This window comes from Trichechus manatus, unplaced genomic scaffold, assembly GCF_000243295.1.
Source record: "Trichechus manatus latirostris isolate Lorelei unplaced genomic scaffold, TriManLat1.0 scaffold00073, whole genome shotgun sequence".
Taxonomy (NCBI): Eukaryota; Metazoa; Chordata; class Mammalia; order Sirenia; family Trichechidae; genus Trichechus; species Trichechus manatus.
The window spans coordinates 12,885,734-12,912,105 of record NW_004444009.1 but is presented as its reverse complement, the minus strand read 5'-3'; the positions used below and the strand labels follow the sequence as shown (position 1 = coordinate 12,912,105).

The following is a 26,372-nucleotide window of genomic DNA, read 5'->3' as shown; positions in this document are numbered from 1 at the left end:
ATTAAAAAATGGGCAAAGGAAATGAACAGACACTTCACCAAAGAAGACATTCAAGCGGCCAAGAAACACATGAGGAAATGCTCGCGATCACCACCCATTAGAGAAATACAAATTAAAACCACAATGAGATACCGTCTCACCCCGGCACTGCCAGTATGAATCAAAAACACTGGAAATAACAAATGTTGCAGAGGCTGCGAGGAGATCAGAACTCTTTATGCACTGCTGGTGGGAATGCATAATGATACAACCATTTTGGACAATGATATGGTGCTTTCTTAGAAAGCTAGAAATAGAAATACCATACGATCCAGAAATCCCACTCCTAGGAATATATCCTAGAGAAATAAGAGCCGTCACACGAATAGACTTATGCATACCTACATTCACGGCAGCATTGTTCACAATAGCAAGAAGATGGAAACAACCTAGATGCCCATCAACAGATGAATGAACAAACTATGGTACATACAAACATGGAGTATTATGCAATGATAAAGAACAATGATGAATCTGTGAAGCATCTCATAACATAGATGAAACTGGAGAACATTATGCTGAGTCAAATAAGTCAATCACAAAGGACAAACATTGTATGAGACCTCTACTGTAAACACCCATGAAAAAGTTTATACACAAAAAGTAACAATCTTTGTTGGTTACGAGGGATGGGAGGAGTGGGGGGGAAATACTAAATAGACAATAGGTAAGTGGTAACTTTGGTGAAGGATAAGACAACACACAATACCAGGGAAGCCAGCACATCTTGTCCAAGGAAAGGTCATGGAAGCTCCATAGACACATCCAAACTCCCTGAGGGACTGAACTGCTGGGCGGAGGGCTGGGGGGACCATTTTCTGGGGGAACATCTAGCTCAACTGGCATAACACAGTTTATAAAGACAAAGTTCTACATTCTACCTCGGTGAGTAGTATCTGGGGTCTTAAAAGCCTGTGAGCAGCCATCTAAGATACTCCACTGGTCTCACCCCTTTGGGAGGCAAGGGAGAATGAAGAGAACAGGATACAAGCAAAAGATTAGTCCAAAGGACTAATGGACCACAGCTAACAAGGCTTCCACCTGACTTCCACCATCCAGTATAGCTAGATGGTGCCCAGCTACCACCACTGACTGCTCTGACTGGGATCACAACGGAGGATTCTGGACATAGCTGGAGAAGAATATACAACAAAATTCTAACACACAAAAAATGACCAGATTTACTGGCCTGACAGATACCGGAGAAACCCCGAGGGTATGGCTCTGGACACCCTTTTAGCTCAGTGGTGAAGTCACTCACAAGGTTCACTGTTCAGCCAGGGATTGGACTTCCTCATAAAACAAAACGGGACTAATGAGGCACAGCAGTCCAGGGACAAGGACTAAAGGCAGGAGGGTACAGGAAAGCTGGTGATAGGGAACACAAGGCTGAGTAAGGACAGCGTTGACAGGTCGTGGGGTTGTTAATCATTGTCATAGGGCAATATGTGTACTAACTGTTTAATGAGAAACTGTTTTGTAAACCTTCATCTAAGGTTCAAAAAAAAAAAAAAAAAGAATTATCTATGGGAGATCAAATTGACAACAGCACCTCAAAATGTTTGATGGGAAGCCTACGCAACAGTGAGCTGAAGACAATGGTGATGGAATAATTTGGAAAAGGACAGTGAGAATAACAGCACAACTGGAAGAATGTAATCGATGTCACTGAATTGTACATGTAGAAATTTTTGAAATGGTGTTATCTTTGGCTATGTATAGTTTCACCAAAAATAAAAGGTCCTCCAAGGTTGAGAAGAGAGAGTGTTCACATGTCGTGGGGTTGTTAACCAATGTCATAAAACAATGTATGTACCGATTGTTTAATGAGAAACTATTTTTTCTGTAAACCTTCACCTAAAAGTTCAATTAAAAAAAAATTAAAAAAGAAAAAGTTTACACACAGAAACATTCTTTGATGGTTACCAAGGATGGGAGGGGAAGGGAGAGAAAATTACTAACTAGATAGTTAACTTGGATCAAAGGAAAGGCAATATACAATAAGGGGGAGTTCAGCAGCACAAGAAGATCAAGGCAAAAGAAGACAATGGGAAGTACACAAAAGTAAAAGGCAACAACGTAAATATTACATACACAATTCTGGAATAACAGTCAAAACAAACAATGATTTATGAGTGGATACATAGGTAGATATACAAGCTGAACAGGTATGGGATGGCATACGGGGAATACACTCACGAGCATATACAGGTCTGGCAGAGGATATTTCTACATACATACTTATATGTGCTTCTGCAAATACATCCATGCATATAGTAGAGCACACGGGGGGAAAGTTATGAATACTTCTTAGCCATAATCAAACACTTTGAAGGACTGAGTCACTGGGTTGAGCGCTTAGGATCACAGGCTCAGGGGACATCTAGGTCAACTGGCATAACACAGTCCATAAAGACAATATTCTACATCCTACATTTTCAGTAGCAACTGGGGTCTTAAAAGCTCGTGGGTGGCCATCTAAGATACAGCTATTGGTCTCATCCTGCCTGGAGCAAAAAGTGAAGAAAATCAAAGACTCAACAAACCAATTAGTCCAAAGAACTAATAAACCATGAACCACGGCCTCCACTAGCCTGAGACCAGAAGAACTAGATGGTGCCCAGCTACCACTACCGAACGCTCTGATTAGGATCACAACAAGGTTCTGGACAGAGTAGGAGAAAAATGTAGAACAAAATTCAAATTCATAAAAAAGACCAGACTTACTGGTCTGATAAGAGACTGGTGGAACACCTGAGACTATGGCCCTCAGACATCCTTCAAATCTGGAACTGCACCCATTCTCAGAGATCACCTTTCAGCCAAACAACAGGCCTATAAAGTGAACAATAACACCAATGAGGAATGTGCTCCTTGGAACAATCAACCATACAGGACCAAAAGGGCAGCATTTTCCCAGAAACAAAGTTCAAAAGGCAGGAGGGGCTGGAAAGCTGGGGGAACAGAAACGGGGAACCCAGGGAGCAAGTGGGTAGAGCACTGTCATATCGAGGAGTGTTATGGATTGAACTGTGTTCCCCAAAAATGTGTGTCAGCTTGGCTAGGCCATGATTCCCAGTACTGTCTGTCCACCATTTTGTGATCTGATGTGATTATCCTATGTGTTGTAAATCCTAATCTCTATGACATTAATAAGGCAGGATTAGAGGTAGTTATGTTAATGAGGGAGGGCTCAATCTACAGGATTAGGCTGTTATCTTCAGTCAATGTCTTTTGAGATGTAAAAGAGAAAAGTGAGCAGACAGGAGATGGGATCTCCTACCACCAAGAAAGCAGAGGCGGGAGCAGAGTACATCCTTTGGATCTGGTGTCCCTGTGCTGAGAAACTCCTAGACCCAGGAGAAGATTGATGAAAAGGACCTTCCCCTGGAGGCAAAAGAGAAAGTAAGCTTTTCCCTGGAGCTGGCACCCTGAATTCAGACTTCTAGCCTTGCCATCCACTTGTGGTATTTCTGTTATAGCAGTACTAGGTAACTAAGACAAAGTGACTGCAACTAATATCACGAAACAAAACGTGTATAAATTGTTGAACAGGAAACCAATTTGCTCTGTAAACTTTCACCCAAACCACAATAAAATGTTCAAAAAAACATAACACAAAGAATTAAAGAAAAAGGTGTTAGAAAGGAGATAGCAATAACCAGGAAACCACAGGACACATCTAAGAAGTAAAAGCCAAGTATGGCAGACTTCAGGCATTGGCATTTCAACATCACTGTTTGACTATTCTTAAGTGGGAGCCCTGGTAGCACAGTGGTTAAGAGCTCGGCCGCTAACCAAAAGACTGGCAGTTCAAATCCACCAGCCGCTCCTTTGAAACCTTATGGGGCAGTTTTACTCTGTCCTATAGGGTTGCCATGAGTCGGAATCAACTCAACAGCAACAGGTTTGGTTTTGGGTATTTGCAAGTGCCCTGAAAGTCCAACACATGTATCAGTTTGTGATGTTGCTTTGTTACAAATCTGAATCATGCACTTTGGCAGTGAAAGGCACTTGGCCACTGAGTAAATCACAGTGATCACCAGCATCTCAATCTCTGAGTGAGAGATGTACTACACATTGTAAAAACTATTTTCATGAAAAAATGGCTCCCAAAATAAAGCAAACTATCAGTGCTGTTAATGAAAGTGAGTAGAAAGAGGGATATTAGAAGAAAATGATGGCTCTTAACAGAAAAGTGAACCAGTAAGCAACATGATAAAGACCGTGAAGTTGTCAAGGATTTCATTTTACTTGGACCACGATCAACACCCATGGAAGCAACAGTCAAGAAATCAAACGACACACTGCATCGGGCAAATCTGCTGCAAAAGACCTCTTTAAAGTGTTAAAAAGCAAAGATGTCACCTTGAAGACTACAGTGTACCTGACCCAAGCCATGGTGTTTTCAATCGCCTCACATGCACGTAAATGAGTAAGGACAATGAATAAGGAAGACCGAAGAAGAATTGATGCCTTTTAACTACAGTGCTGGCAAAGAATATTAAATATACCATGGACTGCCAATGGAACGAACAAATCTGTCTTGGAAGAAGTACAACCAGAATGCTCCTTAGAAGCAAGGACGGAGAGACTGTATCTCACATACTCTGGACACATTATCAGGAGGGATCAGTCCCTGGAGAAGGACATCACGCTTGGTAGAGGGTCACTGAAAAGAGTCAACGAGATGCACTGACACAGTTGAACAGGCTCAAGTATAACGATTGTGAGGATGGCGCAGGACCAGACAGCATTTCATTCTGTTGTACATAGGGTCACTAATGAGTCGGAACCAACTCGATGGCACCTAACAACAACAACAGAAAAGCAAAAATTTTATAGAAGTGATATTCCAAAGCTTGAGATTTGCAAGTCTCAGGGTTTATCTCTTGAGAATGTCAAGAATTTCCTGTGATTAGATTTAGCTAGTGCAGATTATTTGAAGAGGAAGTGATAATAAAAGGGCTTGAATGTCATAACAAGAAAGTCGGATTTTAATCTACAGGTCACAAAAAAAACAATCGAAGAGCAAAAGATTATAGATGGAAAGCCAAGTGCCACCATTCATGCAAGGTAAAGCCTGAAAGTGAATGAACAAATAAGAAATGGATAGAAAGATGACAAACCAAATGGAAAAAGAACTTGGTAACCAACAGATAGCGGGGGGAGTAGGAAGAGCAGAAGAGAACAGGAAGCTTGAGCCTGCGGCCAAGGAGATGGTGAGGCCATCAACAGAAATAGGGAAATTAAGGAAAGGGCAATGAGTAGATGTTGGGGCCTGACTTTAGTTTTGGAGAAAAACTATCAAGCAGGAGAACAAGGAACTGCTGCCCCTGACATCCAAGCCAAGGTCAGAAAGCCCAAATGGGAGAATCAAAACAAAATGGCTAAGTTTAGGACTGAAAGGGAAGGATGCTCACTCACCTCGGTATGAGTTCAGTACCATCTGCTGAACAAGGTCCCAAACCTTGATGCTAAGAAGCAAAAGGAAACAGACCTTTAATCTTGACCCGGACTAGCTACATAAAAACATGTGTTCAAACAAGTATTTTCTTTAACCAAAATGTTCCATTTTTCTGTCTTTATCTGCTGGACTTCTGCTATGATCTATTACAATGGACTGCAAAATTTCGAAGGACATACATGTCATAATCAATCACCCCAAACCAAAACCCACTGCCATTGAGTAGATTCCAATTCATAGTAACCCTGCAGGACAGAGCAGAACTGCCCCACAGGGTTTCCAAGGCTGTAAATCTTTATGGAAGCAGACTGCTACATCTTTCTCCTGCGGAGCGGCTGGTGGGTTCAAACCGCTGACCTTTTGGTTAGCAGCCGAGTACTTTAACCACTGCACCATTAGGGAATCAGTCACCAGGTTCTTATAATGACCTTGAAACAATACTTAATGAAACCAGTAAGATAGCAAGGACACACAGAAGAGGCCTACAGAGAGGAGTGATGAGAAGAGGGACCCACCAGAAGTCTTTGCTACCACTGACAGCTTGCGTGCCAGAGCTCAGGACACTGACTGTAGACACAATATCATCGTGCTCATACTTGCAGAACTTGCTGACAATGAGTGTCTCATTCTCATCCAGCTCCCACAATTCAACAGCACCTGGTTGGGGGTGGGGTGGGAGGTGAGGAAAACAGAGACTTGGATTATACCAAGAGAGTAATTCACTTCTAGAACTCACATAGTCCATTGTTACTAACTACAGTACTCCTATAAAAGCAAAGCCCATATCATTAGAGGGTTTAGTTAACTCCCAAGCTACTTGGCTTTATGCTGGCATTACTGTTTTCCTACTAAAAGTCCAGACAACTAGAGGGAGAAAGCCTCTAGAAAAAGTCAGGGAAAGACGGAAGCGCTAGCTAGTAAAATCTATTATTCTGCTTCCAGTGAGAAGACCCTGGAAAATCAGCTTCCAGGAGACGCAAATGAGGTATCCACAACTGTGCACTACACAGTCTGGTGAAGTTAAACCCTTCCAATTATACAGACACTAATAAGCATTTGCTAAAGTATTTGAATAACTGTCTTGCCAAATTTTAATAAATGTTTGTTGAATAACTGAATATCTTGCATAGTGGCTGGCTAAACACAGAAAATCCCAAAAAGTTGTTTTAAATATGCAGTGTTCAAACTCAACTGTCAGCGGTTCAGTCTTTAATGCCCCACTTTCATCCTTTCATGCAATGCCTGACAACTCCCGAATTCTTCTTTTTTTTAAATGCCAAAGCCTTCATTGCTGAGCCTGACATTCGAAACAGAGCAGAATGAAGGCATTTAAGACAAAAACATAGGAAGTGACAGCACAGACTGGCTTCAACAATATCTTTAAAATCAAAGAACGTTGCCCTTGTTGGGTAGGTTTTATATAGAAAAAAATTATGTCAATCCATTTCTTAAATATGTTATAGATTTTGCTAAGAAATCCCGCTAGGTAATTTAGAATTTTGGGAAAGATATTTCTCCCGCAAAAGAGTCTGCGGTTGGAGCCAACACTCTCAGGCTCCCCCAAGCAATGAGTAAAGCATGCTCAGTCCGATCCGTACCCCGAGCTCCCAGTCCACCTGTAGGAATGAACGGAAAGTAACTCACCCGAATCGGAAGCCACAAGGATACCTTTGTCCCCAACCCAAGTGAGGTCGGCTACTCCAGCCTCTGTCTGGACTCCGGCGGAACAGAAGCCTTCGTTGGGGGCGGAACAAGGGTCCTTGAAAAGCCAGAGGGAGCCAGCCCAGCAGCGACCACTCAGGCTGGAGGCCCCAAGCAGGAGTGCCCCATCTGTGGGGGGTACAAACTGTCAGCACTCGAGGGGTGGAAGGGCTCGTCTCCGTGGTGACCGCGCAGAGCAGCACGCGCCGGCTAGGTCCGGATCTGAGCTCAAGAACGCTAGGCGGGGTTGGGGACTACGCTTAGAGATGTGAGGAAGAGATCAGAATGGCATGCGGGGCGGGGACGGACTGCGAGGGTCAGTCCTGGGGAGGGGACGTCCTGGGCCGGGATGAGGGGGCTCCCAGGCCCAGATCAGGGCTCACCGGACCGGTACCGCGCAGCCTCCAACTGCCGCTCCATACAGGCGGGCGCATTAGGGGGAAGGTTCCACTCGCGGGCCGCCGAGGGCACCAAGGGGGGCGGGGTTTCCTTCCGCATCTCCACGATTCCAACTTCAAGCTAGACCCAAACTAGACGCCTGCCGGAGATTCTGCACCGCTGCAATCCCACGTGGTGCACCTGCGGGCCTCCGCCCCTCTCGCGAGGCTACAGCAACTCTACTTCTCGCAATTATCCGCGATAATTGCTTTCACTCTCAGGCCGCCGCCCTCCGACAACAGGTTCTCGCGAGATGAAAGAACCTCCGGACGAAAGGGGAGGGAAAAGAGGGGGCAATGTTCTCTTATCGCGATACTTGTGAGCGGCCATCTTGCTACTGTCAGTGACAGATTCTCCCGTTGGGGTCAGAGGGACGCTAAGACCACCGCCGGGATCCTTCCTGATCATGTTGTCCCGGGTGGTGCTTTCTGCTGCTGCCACAGCGGGTGAGGGTTGTAAACCCTGGTCTGGGCCACCAGGGTGATTAGAAAGAGGCGGGTGTAGGGGTCACGGGTAGTGGGGTGGAGAAAAAGAGGGGTGAAGAAAGATTCAGCGAGACTTGGGTCTAAGTTAAGAGTGGTCAGGGCTGCTCTGGAGAGAGCTCGGGATTTGAGGGGACGGGAGAGAGGGTGCGAGGCCGTAATGATCGGGTCTCGCGGGGACCGAGGAAGGGGAAGCCTGATTCCACCTTAACTTTGCTGACCTGCGCCTTGTGTATCTGCAGCCGCCTCTCTGAAGAACGCAGCCGTCCTAGGTCCAGGGTAAGAATGAGGAGTGTAAAACTCCCCTTCGTCCTTGTTTTATCACCTAGTTTCACTTTTCCATTTCCTCTCTTGGCCTTAGACCAGAGGTTACCCTTCAGGTAACTCTTGGGACGCTTAAAGGCTCATTCAGACATTTTTGTTCCTGTAACTACCAGAAACGTCTTATCACCTAATGGCAAACATTTTAAAAAGGTTAAGTGAGGTGTTCTAACTAAACTAGAAACCTTGATTTTGGTGTGTTTTAAGCTCCGCCCCTCTCTCTTGTGACCTTCAGGTTGCTGCCCGAATCAGGGTTACCAGATTACATACCCAAGAACAAGTTTTATTAAATAAATAGACCAGTGAAACACGTAGCTTTCAGTCTGTCTCCCACGTTCTATCTTTTTACTGCCAGATCTTAAGATTGAGAAAAATCGTTAATTGATTAAGTAAATATTTAACTCGCCACCCACATACAAAAGATACAAAAATAAGGCTAAGTACCTCACACATTCTAGGACGGGAGGCAGCTATAAAGTAGTGGTTTAGAGTGAGGGCTCAAGGATGGAAGAGCAGGGTACACCTAGCTCCACCACTTACTAGCTGTGGAGCAGCAAGTTTCCTATCTGCAAAATGGAGATAGTAGTACCTTATGGGCTTGTGAGAATTAAGACACTTAAGACCTGTGAAACTCTTAAGAACAGTGCCTGGTACATAATACGTTCGTAGTAAATCTAGCTGTTACTATTAATATTATTTCTTAAAACATGTCAGTTTTCTTTTAGATTTCTTTTTTGACTTCAAAACTTAGTCCTAGAACAACTCTCCTGTAGCTTGAAAAAGTGGCTTTAATCTGTCTGCAATTAATTTTGTGTATGGAATAAAATGAGGCTTTAATTTACTGCTTCCAGTTTCACAATTTACCAGAGAAAAAAGACTCCAGACATGTAAACAAATAATTGTGATAACTCTGTAATATATTCACTATATATACGAAACATAAGGAAGCATCCTTGATTTCTCTTTCACGCTCCATATCTAATCCATTATCAAAGCTTTTCCTCCAGATTATATGTTGACTCTAACCACTTCCAAACACCATTTCTGCTGTAGTAAAAACCACTATCATCTTTCACCTAGGCTATTTCAGTAGTCTCTTAACTAGGCTCCTTTTGACTCTATTCTTACCCCCATTATAGCCAGTTCTCACAATTAAAAAAATAAAAAAGTTGCCATCAAGTCAATTCTGACTCATGGCAACCCCATGTGTGCAGAGTATAACGGCATTCCATAAGGTTTTCAAGACTTTGACCTTTCAGAAGCAGCTCTTCCGTCCTGTCTTTGAGGTGCTTCTGGGTGGGTCCAAACCACTAACCTTTCAGTTAGTAGCTGAGCACTTAACCATGTGAGCCACCCAGGGAATAGCCAGAGGGGTTATGTCACTCCCCCACCTAAAACCATCCAACGCTCCCCATCCCACTAGAAATAAAATCTAAACTATTTAGCATAACCCAGAAGGCCCAACATGAATTGACCTCCATCCTCCCTCTTTGATGTTGTCTCCTTCCATTCTCTTTTGCTGTTCCTCTGAAAACTGCCAAGGAGACTAAGCTTGATAGCAAATACGAAAAAGACTAGGGGATTTTATTTGATCAGAAGCTTAATATGAGACACCAGTATGCTATAACTGCTAAAAATTCAAGCTTAGGCTTTAATACAAGAATAGTTTGCAAATCACTGTTGGTAATAGTACAGTAGCTCAAACTCAGTACTGGCAATGTCAAGTTCTCAAAAATTTTTGTAGGATGAATGAACTGGTCAAGCTACTTTTAAAGTATTATGTTCAGTACTGTATACCCATTTTGTAAACAAAACCAGAGAGCTCCTTATGGAGGACAGTCAGTATTGTCAGGGAACTGAGATATTTAACACGATACCCTGAGCATTATCTTCCATGGAAAAGCAAAATTAGAACCAGTGGGTAGAAGTTCCTAGGGTGTGCATAGCAGCTTGATTTAAAGATGACCATAATTAGAACTATCCAGCACTGGAAAGGCCTATTTCGCATAGTGGTTAGTACCCTAATATAGGAAATATTCAAAAAGGTCAAAGTTCTTGCTATCTAGGAGCTTATATCACAGAGGACATGTAATAGGTAACCAGTTACATAGGAGTTTACCATATGCCAAGCAGTATCCTAATAACAACCCTGTAAGGTAATAACCTTTATTCCCATTTTATTTTCTCTAGAGTTATGAAAGCTTAAGTTACTTGCTCAAAGTCAAGTGCAGAGTCTATGTTCTTGTATATTTCATTGTTAATAATAGACATACAGAGTGCTAGACAGATGACCTCTCAGGCTTATAGAAGGAATTCCAGTATTGGCTGGAAGATTACATAAGGCTTTAAGTGTCTGTAATTAAGTCATTTGGCCTTATCACACATCTAATTATCAGACCCTAATGTTCCCTTTTCTAGTCCCTTTCTTTCCATTATAACAATTACTGAGAAACTCCCTCAGTCTTCATCCCCATTTAGTGTTTCTGCTAATTGTTCAAACATTGCATAGTGGCTGGCTAAACCTTTAGAAACCTTTTAGAAAACATTAAGTTTTCTTCAAAGAATAGGCTTTTAACTTGTATAATTGCTACCTATAGGGTATTGCAGGCAACAAGGATCTTTCACACAGGGCAGCCGAGTCTTGCACCTGTACCACCTCTTCCTGAATATGGAGGAAAAGTTCGCTTTGGGCTGATCCCTGAGGAATTCTTCCAGTTCCTTTATCCTAAAACCGGTGTCACAGGTGAGCATTTGTCCAGTCTGATAGCATGTTTGGTTGGTATGGTTTGTATTAACCTAGGTTTTTAGTAGCCTCTTAACTCTTCCACAGATACCACAAAAAATCAAGTCCGTGGTTTTTAAAAGGAAATTGTAGAGGTGATTCAACATAACCCTTGATTTGATTGCTTTAACTTGTTTTTGGAGTAAATTTGGTTGGGATTTTAACTTAGTTTTATGACATTGTCTCCATTTGTTTATGAATGAATTGGTTAGATTTATTGAATGTCTACTATATTTTGATCAGTTTTTCCCTCTTAATAGACATAAACTCTTCTGATAACTTGCAGTTTTATAATGCTATATATTTTCACTTATGTTATTTAATCATATCAATAGCCCTGTGAAGACATTTTTATTACCCAAAAGAACTGGAGAATAATTTACTGAGATCATATTATCTCTTTAGTGGTTGGGCTGAACTTAAACCCAGGCCCTCTGACTAAGTTTAGGGTTCTTTCTGCTATACGTGTTGCCTTATTATAGCCAAATATTGATATGACCATGGACCATTGGAAACCAATGATTTTTTTTAACTCTGGTATGCCCTAAAGTAGCATTTCCCTAACTGAAATTGCAAGGAACATTAGTGTTCCCAGATCTCCATAGGTGGTTAAAAAAATGTTGCATATAACAGGCCCTTCTTGCAAATTCACGTTTAAAACTTATTTATGGGAATTCTGTACTTACTGCACAATTTTTTCTGTAAACCTAAAACTGTTCTAAAAAATAAAATCTATTAATTTTATACATGAAAGGTAATTTAAAAAAGAGAAGAACTGTTGAAACTTAATATGGGAAGCTCTGGGTAAAATATATTTGAGACACTTTTATTTTCTTGATATATACTAACATCTTTGGTACTAGTATTGTCCAGAAACACTGTAAAATGCTGCCCTAAAGGCCAGTTCTGTCCCTGTGTAACATCTTGTGAGGCACAGAGGAAAATCCTAAAGAAATGTAAATCATGGTTTGTGTCCTTTCAGAACTCATGGCATGGTTAAAGGAAAAGACAGCCATATTTGAAGCATTTCTATTTAAGTGTTAGAAGTTGAGAATCCTGACACTTTAATTCTTATTTTTATAGATATACTACATCATGGTGGTTTTTTCACTTATTTCCAGCGCTGGGTTGCTATTAAATAAAAATAGACTATGATGGATAGATTTTATCCTGTACAATGTTCCCATTCAATAAATAGTATATTTTGTTGGGCATATTACTTCAGAAAGTAACCTGACATCTTTGTAGAGTAGTTCCTGTTTGTTGGACTACTGTACCAGGTACTCTACTTACATTAATTCTCAATTTCATCAGCCCCTAAAGAAGCTACTATTCCCATTTTACAGATGAGAAACTGAGCTCAGAGATTATTTAAATTGCTGTATTCCTAATAAGTTGCAGAGTCACAACTGTGATTTTTCCTGAGTCCAGACCCTTGTTCTTTCAATTCTGTGATACTGTTTAATTTAATGTTTTGTCTTTGAATCTGATTATTTTAAATTGTTGCTTAACTTTGCCTTTAACTAACCAAATGCAGCAGTATCTATTTTCTCCTTTTAGGCATAGTATATTCATTCATAAAATAAGTTTTTTTTTTCTTTTTTAGGACCCTACATGCTTGGAACTGGGCTTATCTTGTATTTTCTGTCCAAAGAAATATATGTGATCACCGCAGAAACCATCACTACCATATCAACAATAGGGTTGCTCATCTATGGAATTAAAAAATATGGTGCCTCTGTTGGAAAATTTGCTGATAAACTCAATGAGGTAAGAACCATAAAGTCTCCCCCTCCCCCCCATTTTAGATTGTAGCAAAAACATCAAGTCCATCAGTGATATTTATGATATGAGTGTTAGGGAAAGAGTATTTAACTATTAAAATAATAAGTGTCAATGTTAGCTACTAATTGAGATAATTTTTTTTTTTTTAATGCGCCAAACTTTCTTCAGCCTTTCCATAGTTTTGTCCATTCAACAAGATATATAGCTAATATGGGCCAGACACTAGGCTGAAAGCCCATTAGGGACCTGGGAGACAGTTCCTAAGGGTCATAATTTCTATTTTTTTTTACCCAAATCCTTAATTCCTTATAGGCCTGGCTTATTTGGTTTTAAATCTTGGGTTTTTTTGGGGTTTTTTTTGTTTTTTTTGGCCTCTCTGGGAGACCTTTTCAGGATTTGTGAGTTTCTGCTTGGATGTGTTTATGCTTCTTTGTGGGTGTTGTTATAAATGAGGGATAAAATTTTGAGGGAGTAGAAAATGAATATGTCTTTATTACTCTTGATGCTTTTACTCATCCTTGTTATAAATATCATAATTGCAGGAAAAAATTGCCAAACTAGAAGAGGTGAAGCAGGCTTCCATCAAAAACATCCAAGATGCAATTGATTTCGAGAAGGCACAGCAGGCACTGGTTGAGAAACGCCATTACCTTTTTGATGTTCAGAGGGTAGGTTTCAGAAGTTGCTGAAAAGAATGAAGTTACTCATTCATGTACATTTAAAACAGAAATTTAGACTCTCTTATGAGGAATGGTTGAATAGACTGAGCATATCTTATTTAGAAAAGATAAGACTTGGGTGGGGGGCTGGCTATTTAGACATTTAAGAACTGCCAAAGGGAAAATCAATAATTATTAATCTAAAATTAGAAACAGTAGAAGTTACAGGTGAACACCTTTTAGGTCCACACAAAAGGAAAGTAATAAGTCATAACCCATAACCTGTTGCCATCGAGTTGGTTCCAACTCATGGTGACCCTATAGGACAGAGTAGAACTGCCTCATAGGGTTTCCACGGGGGCACCTGGTGTATTTGAACTGCCAACCTTTTGGTTAGCAGCCAAGCTTTTAGCCACTGTGCAACCAGGGTCTTTCTCAATGTGGTCACTGTAACATTTGCATCAGAATCAACTTGGGTACAGTTTTTGGACCCATGCCAAGACTTTTGGACTCAGAGCCTTTGATGGGGAGCTATCCAAGGATCTATTATTTTTTTAACAGGATCCTTAAAGGTTCTTAAATGCATGAGTTTGAAATTCTTCAGACTAATAACCTCTTTCAGTACATATTTAGTCAAGTTATGACTGGAGAACAATACACACACGTTCTGGCCTATCTTTTTTTAACCAAATTAGAAGATGTAGCTTTTTCATAAACATCAAATGATAGTCATTTAAGTTTTTATTTATTTAGGAAATATTTATTTAAGATATTTATTGAGCTTCTTCTTGTGTGTCAGACTCTCATCAACGCAGGGTCCTGGGAATACAGCAGAAACAGTCCCCACCACACTGGGCCTACTTTCTAGATAAAGAGGACAGAAAATAGATAAATGAGCAAATGTATATGTCAGATGGTAATAAATGCTACACAGAACAATAAATTAGTGTTAAAGGAAAAGATTGCTGAAGAAAGGAATTACTGTTTTTGTAGGATAGTTAGGATATTTGTGATATTTGAGCAGAGACTAGAAAGAAGTGATAGAGCAAGCTATGTGGATTTTTGGGGAAATAGTGTTCCAGGCAGAGAGAGGAACAATTGTAAGGGCTGTACACCTGAGAGCTTACTTGGTATATTCAAGGAGAAGTAAGGAGGCCATCGTAGCTGAAGTGGTCTGGGTGAGGGGGAGAATAAAAGGAAGAGGGGGAGAATAAAAGGAAGAGAGGTAGAGGAGTTCCCATGGTGCAGATCATGTAAGGTCTTAATTGGCTTCTGTAAGGACTTTGAATGATACTGAGTGAGGGGGTGTCTTAGTCATCTAGTGCTGCTCTAACAGAAATACCACAAGTGGATGGCTTTAACAAAGAGAAGTTTATTCTCTCACAGTCCAGTAGGCTGCAAGTCCAAATTCGGGCATCAACTCCAGGGGAATGCTTTCTCTGTCAGCTCTGGAGGAAGGTCCATGTCATCCGTCTTCTCTTGATCTGGGAGCTTCTCTGCACAGGAACCCCAGGTCCAAAGGATGCGCTCTGCTCCCGGCACTGCTTTCTTGGTGGTATGAGGTTCCTTGTGTCTTTGCTCACTTCTCTCTTTTATATCTCAGAAGAGATTGGCTTAAGATACTATCCAATCTTGTAGACCTCATCAGTATAACTGCCACTAATCCATCTTATTGCATCATACTGAGTTTATAACACATAAGGAAATCACATCAGATTATAGAATGGTACACAATCATACAATACTGGGAATCATGACCCAGCCAAATTGATACACACATTTTTGGGGGAACATGATTCAATCCATGACAGGGGGATAGTCATTGGAGGCTTTTAAGCAGAGGAGTGAGATGATCTCTTGAAGGATCGTCTTGTTGAGATTAGCTTTCAGTTTTGTAGGCGTCAGTTTGAGGTGGCTATCTGTAGTCCAAGTAGAGGTACTGAATAGGCCATTGGATAATAACTCTGGAGTTGATGGGGGGAATTCCAAGTTGGAGGTAGTAATTTTGGAATCATGAGCTTACAGTTTGCACATAAAAGCCATGAGACTGGAATGCCAGGAAAACAGGCAAAAGCCAGGACTATTTCCATTTATGATTGCCCTACTAATGGTTGAGTAATAAAGGGCCTAAGAGTTTCCTGTAGGATTTAGTAACATGGAGGTTCTTCATGACCTTGGTAAGGGCCATTTTAGTGACGTGATCAGAGTACGTTGAAAACAGAATAAGAGGGAAGATATTGGAGTCAGTATAGCCCCAGTGGCACAGTCGTTAAGAGCTACGGCTGCTGACCAAAAGGATGGCAATTTGAATCTGCCTGCCGCTCCTTGGAAACCCTATGGGGCAGTTCTCCTCTGTCCTATAGGATCGCTATGAGTCTGAATCAACTCAACAGCAGTGGGTTTTTTTTTGGTTTTTTTTTTTAATAGACAACACTATCAAGGAGTTTTACTGTAATGGTGAGCAGAGAAATTAGCCAGTAGCTAAGAAGGGGAGAATATAGGAATTGAGATTTTTTTAAAGATGAAAAATACAACGACATATTAACATCTGATAGACGGTAGTAGAAAAAAGAAAAAATTATGTAGCAAAGAAGGGAAAAAAATGCTGGAGTGATGTCCTTGAATAGACCATAGGGCCTGGAATCTAATGCACAGGTGGAAAGGTTGGCTTCAGAAGCATAGATGGTTCAGCTATGGTTGCAGAAAGGCAAAGTATACGGGTACGAATTCAGGTAGATTGGTTCATGTGGTGGTTCTTATTGCTTACTTTTTCTCAGTGAAATAGGAAGCAAGGTCATTGACTGAGAGTGAAAGTAGTCAAGATCTTAGAGGTTTGAGGAGAAAGTGAAGTAATCATCTGGAAGAGTGAAAGAATGAGTGGACTAAAATGTACTGAGCAGCACTAAGGGCCTGCTTGAGATTAATATCTCAAGCCATCATATTTAATGGGCAGACTCATAAGCATTCTCATTACAGACAAGAACATAACAATAGCCCTGTCACCATCATTAATTTAATATCATTCTGAAGGTAATAGCTAATGTAGTTAGAGAAGAGAAAGAAAAAGGTATAAAAACTAGAAAAGAAAAGGTGAAGTTATCCTTATTTACAGATTACCTGATTGTATACCTGGAAAACCTAAAGGAATCAATATAACTCTTAACACAAGAAGCGAATTCAGTAGGGTCTATGTACAAAATTAATATGTAATGAACAAAATCAGTAGATTTTTATATACAAATAGTAGTATGCAAACAGTTTACTGTATAAGTAGTATACAAATAGTATACTGTATTACTAGAATACAAACAGCAGTCAGTTAGAAGATGTACTGGAAGAAGACATACATTTAAGAAACGATGCTGAGGTATAAACCTAACTGAAGATACACAGTCTCTGTATTTTGAAAAATGTAAAATGCTTATGAGGTGCAAAGTTCTAAGACCCTTGTTCTTAATTGGAAGACTTAATATTGTGAAGATGTCACTTCTCTCTACTTTCATTTCTAAATTTAACATGTTCATCGAAAAAGATACTAATAGGAATGGGGAGGGGGTCTAGCAGATCTTGGACAAATTAAACACAAAACCTATTGCCATTGAGTCGATTCTGACTCATAATGACCCAATAGGACAGAGTAGAACTGCCCCATAGGGTTTCCAAGGAGCAGCTGGTAGATTCAAACTGCCGACTTCTTGATTAGCAGCCAGTCTCTTGACCACTGTGCCACCAGGGCTCTGGACAAATTAAAAGGAACTTAAAATAGCATGATACAGCATATAAGTCAGGTTGGCAGAACAAATGAAAGGGTCTGGAGATAGACCTAAATCATTTAAAAACAAACAAGAAACAGTTGCTGTCAAGTCCATTATGACACATGGTGACCCCATGTGTGTCAGAGTAGAACTATGCCCCATAGGATTTCCAATGGCTGATTTTTCAGAAGTAGATCTCCAGGTGCCTCTGGCTAGACTTGAACCGCCAACCTTTCTGTTAGTAACCAAGTGTATTAACCGTCTGTACCACAAGAGAATTTTTTTAGATAGATGGAATTTTCATCTTAAATGGGGAAAGATGGACTATTTAATAATAGTATAGATAAATGGAGCCCTGGGGGTGCAGTGATTAAGAGCTCAGCTGCTAACCAAAAGGTTGGTAGTTTGTATCCACCAGCCGCTCCTTGGAAACCCTAGGGGGCAGTTTTACCCTGTTCTATAGGGTTGCTATGAGTCAGAATCGACTAGATAGCAATGGGGGTTTTATAGAGACAAATGGGTAGATCTGTGGATATAAAATTGATTTCCTAGCTTTCACTTCATCTCAAAGTAAGTTTTAGCTGAATTAAAGAGCTTTACATAAAAAGATGAAACCATAAAAGAAAAAGAGAACAATTAAAATTTTTTTAATATTCTTGGGAGTTGGGAAAGCCTTTCGGATAAAAACAACAAAGTCCAGAATCTTTAAGAGGAAAAATTGTTAAATTGATCTCATATAAATTTAAAATTTCTACATGTAAAAAATACCATAAACAGAGTTAAAAGACAAATGACATACTGGGAAGAATTCATGCATTCCATGTGACACAAAGGGGTAGTTAACTTAATGTAAAAAGAGATTTTACAAATCAGTAGGAGCAACCAGCATCCCAGTAGAAAAATAGGCAAAAGAAATGGGCAGTTCATAGAGAAAAAAGTAACTACAACTTTCTTTTAAATATGTAAATTTTCTCCTTAGATTATCATGACAAAATTGATGAGATTGTTTTTTTCACTTATCTGATTAGCAAGGGTTTGGAGTAACAGGTATTCATGTTACTATCATGTTAAGTTGTGTTACTTCTCTGGAACTTGGCAATGTTTATCACAATTTAAAATGTATATGTCCTTTTGATCTTTAAGAGCGTGGACTGTAGCCTGAGTGCCTGCATTGAGATCTGGCTTCACAATTTATTAGCTCGGAACCTTGGTCAAGTTCCTTAACTTCTCTGCTTTAGTTCCCTTACTGTAAAATAGGTATAATAATAGTAATTATCCTATGGTGGTGGTGTAAAATTTAATTAAATTGACATAATCACAGAGTTTAGAAATAATAGGTACTCGACAGATGTTATTATTTCACTCAGCAAGTATTCATGCATGAGTGCAAAGATATCTACAGTGATGCGTTGCAGCATTACTTGTAGTTAAAATAAATGAGAGGCAAGCTAATCTAGAGCTTGGTTAAATTTTGGAATATTAATGTAGTGGAATCGAGTGTAACTTTAAAAGTACAGGTGGATCTATTTGTAATAATCAAAAATAAAATAAGAGTGATGGATGTGTGTACATATGCCTATATCTTGTTCATTAAATATTTCTGGAGGAAAGACAAGAAATACAGAAAGATAGTAATAATGTAGCCTCTAAGGGCCTAGGGGAAACTTACCGTTCACTGCATAGACTTTTACATATAGTTTTTATCACATGCTGTTATAATTCTTTTTACCCATATATGTATTACGTATTCCTAGTAAATAAAATAATTTTGCGTAAAATACAAGAGAGTGGTGGGACATTCTAACTGGCAAAAGTGATCCTTCAAATATGCAAACAATATCCATGATCCTTCCTTAATTTTGCCCCAGAATAATATCGCAATGGCCTTGGAGGTTACTTACCGGGAACGGCTGCACAGAGTATACAAGGAGGTAAAGAATCGCCTGGATTATCATATCTCTGTGCAGAATATGATGCGTCGAAAGGAACAAGAGCACATGATAAACTGGGTGGAGAAGAACGTGATGAAGAGTATCTCTACACAGCAGGTACATGAAGTGTATAAGTTCTGGGGTTGTACTGATACTTCTCTAAGAAGCCTCTGGCAAGGAGGCTTTAGCCTAGAAACGGTGGGTGACCCTGTTGTTCATTTTTTCTGGAACATGGTAACCTAGCAGATGCTGCAGAACTACCATGGTGGCTTTTCTCCTTCCTCCAAGTTTGGTTACAAAGGTACTCTCACCTCACAGGTCAAAAACAGTGGAAAGATCATTGAGAACATTGGTTGTGGAAGACTTGTGTTCAGGTTCCAGTATGTGGGTGACATTAGCCAACATATTTAATTTCTCTGTAAAACATACAGACTGGACAGAGCTATTTCTAAGCTCTTTCTGTTTCCTAATTCCATGATTTCCATCCCATTTCCCCTTCCCAGCCACTTAATTCATCTGTCTTGAACAAAAAAGAAATATTTTCTGTTATTGTACTTACTTGTATGGCCCGATTTCTTCCCTCCCACATACATAGAATACTTCAGCATTTCTGATCATTTTCCGCATAATCATACCAAAAACCAAACCCATTGCCTTGTTGGTTATGACTCATAGCAACCCTACAGGATAGAATAGAACTGCCCCATAGGGTTTCCAAGGAGCTGCTGGTGAATTCAAACTGCCGACCTTTTGGTTAGCAGCTGAGCTTTTAACCACTACGCCACCAGGGCTCCCATAATCATGCAGGACTGGAAACACTGGGTCTGCCAAAGTTTGATGGATTGTTTTTATTTACTTTTTAAAAATAAACTGTCTTTTACATTAAAAATATGTATGTGCTTATTTAAGAAAGTTGGAAAATATAAAAAGTATAGAGAAAACACTAAAACTTCATTCTTTCTAACATTTCTATTTTGCTGGTGTTGGTTTCGTCTTTTTCAAGTAGATGTTAGCTGTGCAAGCCAGCATCAGTGGCAAATGGTGCCAGAAATATCTGCTCTCAAACTATACAGATTTCACTTTTAAAAGCTATCAGCCAGAGCATTTTAACTAATCCCCTGAATTGTTTAAAATAGATTGTCTCTCTCCTGTATTAAATTATTAATTTTGCTTCTAAACCTTCTAGTAGTTTATCATATTAAATCAGGAATTTATCCTGAGATTCTGATCTTATAGGACATGTCCATTAGAAGTGCTGTGTCTGTCTATACCCTTTCATACTTTGGTGAGGTCTAACCAGGTTTCTCTTTCCTTGGCCATAGGAAAAGGAGACAATTGCCAAGTGCATTGAAGAGCTAAAGCTGCTGGCAAAGAAGGCTCAGGCACAGCCAGTTATGTAAATGTATCTGTCCCAATTGAGACAGCTAGAAATAGTTGACTAAATGGAAAACAGTCTATGTGACAAAATCATTCTTTGTATGTTGCTGTCTACTGAAGTTAAACAGTTTTCTTTAACTAAAAATGAAGTTTGAGTTTGATATATTGAGAGAATAAAATACGATCATTGGCCAGTAAGGTGTTTCTCATTATTCTTGTTCCGCATTTTGAGTTACTCCATGATCGCTTTGAATAGGCAGTTTGTTTTTAGTGAAGTTTGGTGCCTGACTAAAGATTATCAAGTTGTAGTTTAAATTTGTAAATAACTCTACCATCTTGCAATAAAGTGACAACTGAAACAAGGTTTTTCAAATTGCATAATTTTCTGAAATATTACTTCAATTATATTTGTTACATGGGTACAAAAGTATCATTGAATGAATGTCTGGTTTAAGTGACCAGTGGTGAGCTGTCTGTGGCCAACTGATGGGTTACGAGAAATTTAAAGTTTTTTAGTACTCCTAATTAAAATATGTATCATATCATATCATTGGCTTTATTTTTAGTAGTATGTCTATAGAAAATATGGACCCAATGTATCATAAAATCATTCTTAAATATCCAGCAGATAAATCAGAAAATTCTGCCCTTCTGTGGTTTGTCTGCATTTAATTTGCCATATTTATATAAGGATTTACTTGTCCACAAATGAACAACTTTTCACAAATGAAATATTTGAAAATATGTACCATATGGGTTTACTATTTTCATTGTATCAGTCAGGGCTTAATCAGAGAAGCAGAACCACTAAGATACATGTTTGTATATGAAAGCGTTTCTAAAGGCTTTTTATGGAAACTGGTTAAGCAGTCTCAGAGGATGTTGTCTCTGTTTTGATGCTAGGAGCTTGAAGTCCACAGGGCAGACAGTTGAGAAGGGAAGGCAAATGTTAAGTGGGAGAAAGCAGGAATGAGCTGGAAGCCACAAGCACAGACTAAAACCTGTGCCATTTTTATTATGTCTGATTTTGATGATGTGGTAGTCCTGCATAAACTGGGCCAATCATCACATATACCTGGTCCAGAAGTTAGAGAAGCTGAAAAAACATCCAGGGAAAGACTGAGAAGTGGCAGGCTCTGCTGCTGCGTCACATCAACAAGTTGAGCCAACAGATCATCAACAACAGGTTTGAACTACAAAAGCTGCTGCTTCTCATCCACCCTTCAAATCTTACATAAGAATCTCTTGTGGCTCACCCTAACCAAAAGCATTCAGGGAAGAGAATTCTGGAAAATGTAGTTTAGCCTAGCCAATTTGACACATTATAAACCAGCACAGTATGGTTTCCAATGTTTCCAATCCCAGGAAATTAATGAAAACACCCAAAGAAACTGAGTGAGTAGAAAGGTGACAGATCAGAAGAGAAATGATATCTGAGCTGGAAGTTAGCCAAGAGTGTGGGATCAGAATCCAGGGAGATGGAGCAGCGTTTGTGATTGTAGAGAGGTTTCTGTAGGAGATTGTGACTCACTAAAGTCTTCTCAAGAAGTTAAGAGTAAATGCCATGCTTATAAACTGGATTTTGTTCTGAGGACAGGGCAGCCACTTAAAGGTTTTTAAAGGAGAGAAATGATGATTAGATTATTGTTTTAGAAAAATCACTGCAACAATACAGAGGATGGTTTGCAGAGAGGCAAGGCCAGTTAGGCTGTGTGATCATTCTAGCAAAGAGGCATAACAAAACCCATTGCCATCAAGTTGATTCCAACTCATAGCGACCCTATAGGAGGCATTAAAGGCCTCAAAGACATTGGCAGCATAGATGGAAAGGAAGAAGTTGAGAAATACAATGGGCTACATTAGTAGGACTTCAGTGGGGAGAATGTGGAAGAAGTGAAGAATCAAGTTGAGTCACAGCTGTCCTGTTTGCAAGAGTATGGAGGGGAAGATACTATCCACTATGATTTGAAATGCAGAAGGAAGTATATATTTCAGGATAAAGGGAATTTAATTGGGGTATATTGAATTGAAAGTACTTGACTGACATGCCGCTGGAGATGCACAATTAGGTGCATTGGGTCTGGAGCTTAGAAGAGGCTTAAACTTAGGAGACACTAGTGTTGAGGTGGTAACTAAAGCTGTTGAAGTAGATGTGACAATCCTGCAGAGTGTACAGAAAGAGAATAGGGCTAAGTGTAGAGCCATGAAAAGAGCATCGATGTCTGAGGAACAGCAGAGAGAGAAAGGATTCTGCAAAAGAGGGACTGGCGAATCATTGGAAGAAAACGAGGAGAGAATAGTGTCATAGAAATCAAGAGTGGCAGGTTTTATGTAGGAAGAGTCAAAAGTAACAAATTTTTCAGGAAGATTAAGAGAAGGAGTGAAAGTGTCCGTTAGAGGTAGTAGTCTGAAGGTCTCTGGTGGCCTTTGTTAGAGTAGTTTGGGTTGAATGGCAGGGACAGAAGACAGATTGCTATAGGGTAAAGGATTGAAAGGTAAGTGAGGAAATAGACCTTAAATAGAATACTTTGCAGACTATTCATCCCAGTAAATGTGGGATGGTAACTAAAGGGAGGCAAAAGTTGGCACAGGTGAGTATTGTTTTAAAATGAGAGAGACTTGGACAAATAACAGCTGTGAAGAAAAAGCCACTAGAAGGAAGAAGAGGATGAAAAGATAACAGGAATAATGTAGCAAAATCCTTACGTGGGAGAATGCTATTCAGATAACAGGTGGAGGAATTAGCCTTCAGCAGAGGAAAACTCCCACTGAAACTGGAAAGGTAAGGATGGACCTTGAAATAAAATGAAGATTTTCAACAGGGGTACAGGAAGTTCACTTAACAATTATTTATACAAATCATACCACCTGTTAGACACTGCTAGGCACTCGGGCGAGAAAGACAAAATGGTATCTGTCCACAGAGTTTACAGTCTTACAATCTAAACATTGAACAATATGTGATCCTAATGTTAAAACAGTATGGGGTGCTGTTGTGTGCCACTGAGTCGATTCTGACTTACAGGGACTCTATAGGACAGTAGAACTGCCTCATAGACTTTCCTAGGCTGAAATCTTTATGGTAGCAGATCGCAAGATCTTTTCCTCCACAGAGTGGCTGGTAGGTTGAACCCTCTGACCTTTCAGTTAGGAGCTGAGTGCTTCACCACTGCACCACCAGGGCTCCATTAGGGTTCTAGGAGTGAACTTACTCTGATATTGGGGATCATGAAAAGCCTTCTGGAACAAATTACATTTAAACCGATACCCGAAGGATAGGGAGACCAGCAGACAGAGGAAACAGCTTGTGTTCAGACCCTGAGGAGGAAAGAGCCTGACATCTTGAAAAATAGAACTCCAGTATGACTGGAAGGAGCCCTGGTGGTGCAATGGTTAAGCGTTCAGCTACTAACCAAAAGGTTCGCAGTTCACACCCACCCAGTGGCTCTGCGGGAGAAAGACCTGGCAATCTGCTTCCATAAAGATTACAGCCAAAAAACCCAATGAAGGGGCAGTTCTATTCTGTCACATGGGGTCACTCTGAGTCGAAAAATTGACTCAATGGCATCTAACAACAACAGTATGACTGGAGCATAGAAAGAGAAGGGGAGAGTGGCAGGAGATAACACTGGAGAAGTAGATGGTCCATATTATGCAGGTTTATTCTCTTTAGCTATATTAAAGAATTTCATATTCTTTTAAAAAATGGGAAGCCAATAAAAAAGGTTTTAAGCAGAGGAAAGTTTGGATAATGGGTTAGAACAGGGGTTGGCAAACTTTTTCTCTAATGAGGTAGGTAGTAATAATTTAGATTCTGTAGGCCACATGTAGTCTCCATCCCATAAATTCATCTGTGTTTATTTTTACAACACTTTGGCCCCCAGAAGACAGGAAGAGTGGGTGGAGAGACCAGTCAGGAAGTTATTGATGCAGTGGTTAAGAGCTACAGCTGCTAACCAAAAAGGTCGGCAGTTTGAATCCACCAGCCACTCCCTGGAAACCCCATGGGGCAGTTCTACTCTGTCCTACAGGGTCACTATGACTCATAACCGACTTGGCAGCACCTAACAACACCAACAACAGGTGGAAGCTGATGGTGGCTTGGGCAAGGATGGTGATAATAAGAAAAAGAAGTAGATTTGACATACGTTTTAGAGTTTGAATTGACAAATTTGCTTTTTAGCTAGGTGTGGAGGGGGGTATTCTGTTGAGGGAAGTATGTAAGTTGCCTCCCAGGTATCTGGCTTTGTGGTGATGCTGTTAATTGAGGTAGACAATAGATGAGAAGCAGGTTTCAAGGAAGAAGGTACTGAGTTCAGTTTTATTATTGACTAGAATTTACAGATGTTCATGTGAAGACATGTAGGAAATTAGCTTAAATTCTGATAAAAGATAGGTCTAGAAATACAAATTAAGGCATCAGTAGCATATAGATAGTAAGTTAGGGCCTGGCAGTGGAAGAAATAACCTAGGAAAATAGCATGACGTGAGAAGAGAAGGATGTCTCAGACTGAGTAGATGAAGGAGATCAAGCAGGCAAGGGACACTGATGAGGAAGGGCCAGACCATGCAAAACAGAGATGGATTGTGGAGGTTGACGATTAATCATTACGAATCAGGTGGTAACTCCAATTACAGCTGTTGTTCTACATGTGGATTCTACAAGTCAAAATATTTGTCTTGTATGCAGCTATTTTAGCAAATGCTTTTGCTATACCCAAATAAGCAAAGACCATGCTTTCACCTATCAAGTGCAGCACATCGCCTTCATTCCCTCATTTCAGATCTGTATCATCTCTCTGATTCTCTGTTATAATCCAGTTTCTGGAAACTTTGATCATCTTGCTATCACCCAGGACATCATGCTGGTCCACTACACTGAAGATATCGTAATGACTGGACCTGATAAGAAGAAAGTAGCAGATACTATCCAGATGCCTTATTAAGATCTAGGCATCACTGGTTGGAAGAGAACCTCTGAAATTTCAGAGGGCTGGCACTTCAGAGATGTTTCGGGTAATCTGGAGCATGTGAAAGACAAGTTGCTTCACTTTGCACCACCTACCTTAAGAAAGCAGCCTGGTATTTAGTGGGCCTCTTTATATTTTGGAGGCAACATATATACTACATCTAAATACGCTGATCTGACCCATTTACTGAATAACCAGCCTGCAAGGCTACCAGTTTTGGGTAAATCCTAGAACAAGAATAAGATCTAAAACTAATTTAGACTATAGTGCAAACTGCTCTAATACTTGGACCTTATTAACCAGCTGTACTGGGTTGAATAAACCAAAACCCATTGCTATGGAGTCGATTCCAACTATAGAGACCCTATAGGACAGAGTAGAGCTTCCCCCTAGGGTTTCCAAGGCTGTAATCTTTACAGAAGCAAACTGCAACCTCTTTCTCCTGCGGAGCAGCTGGTGGGTTCGAACCGCTGACCTTTCAGTTAGCAGCCGAGTGCTTAACTACTGCGCCACCAGGGCTCCTTATTGTTAGGTGCCGTTCAGTGGGTTCCGACTCAGCAACCCCGAGTGTAACAGAAGGAACCACTGCCCGGTCCTGCGCCATCCTCACAATCAGTAAAATTTTGCTGAAGTTCTCCTCACTGGGTTGAATAGTGTCGCACAAA

General features: G+C 40.3%; 2 protein-coding genes across 4 annotated transcripts in view; one reads left to right on the top strand and one right to left on the bottom strand.

The window, feature by feature from the left end:
- WDR77 (WD repeat domain 77) overlaps positions 1 to 7,870 on the bottom strand; it is a 19,308-nt gene extending 11,438 nt beyond the window's left edge. For all 3 annotated transcript variants that reach the window (XM_004380411.2, XM_023734934.1, XM_023734933.1), the window contains exons 1-4: positions 7,591 to 7,870; positions 7,151 to 7,336; positions 6,022 to 6,163; positions 5,467 to 5,516 (exon numbers count right to left, since the gene is read on the bottom strand). In XM_004380411.2, coding sequence (XP_004380468.1) covers positions 5,467 to 5,516; positions 6,022 to 6,163; positions 7,151 to 7,336; positions 7,591 to 7,705 — 493 coding nt within the window. In that variant the 5' untranslated portion in view covers positions 7,706 to 7,870. The remainder of the gene's footprint in view (positions 1 to 5,466; positions 5,517 to 6,021; positions 6,164 to 7,150; positions 7,337 to 7,590) is intronic.
- Positions 7,871 to 7,956: 86 nt separating this feature from the next.
- Positions 7,957 to 20,926, top strand: ATP5PB (ATP synthase peripheral stalk-membrane subunit b). Its single transcript, XM_004380410.2, has 7 exons — positions 7,957 to 8,091; positions 8,370 to 8,406; positions 11,046 to 11,191; positions 12,837 to 13,000; positions 13,558 to 13,683; positions 19,298 to 19,477; positions 20,683 to 20,926. Exons 1-7 carry the CDS (start codon positions 8,052 to 8,054, stop codon positions 20,758 to 20,760), a joined length of 771 nt encoding a protein of 256 aa, XP_004380467.1. The 5' UTR covers positions 7,957 to 8,051; the 3' UTR covers positions 20,761 to 20,926.
- The last annotated feature ends 5,446 nt before the right edge of the window (positions 20,927 to 26,372 follow it).

What these genes read in the sequence shown, in the direction of transcription:
- ATP5PB (XM_004380410.2), top strand. Translation starts at nt 8,052, where the DNA reads ATGTTGTCCCGGGTGGTGCTTTCTGCTGCTGCCACAGCGG. An exon ending in GCAGCCGTCCTAGGTCCAGG is followed by an intron (nt 8,407 to 11,045) that starts GTAAGAATGAGG and finishes TGCTACCTATAG; the next exon opens with GGTATTGCAGGCAACAAGGA. An exon ending in TTGCTGATAAACTCAATGAG is followed by an intron (nt 13,001 to 13,557) that starts GTAAGAACCATA and finishes TCATAATTGCAG; the next exon opens with GAAAAAATTGCCAAACTAGA.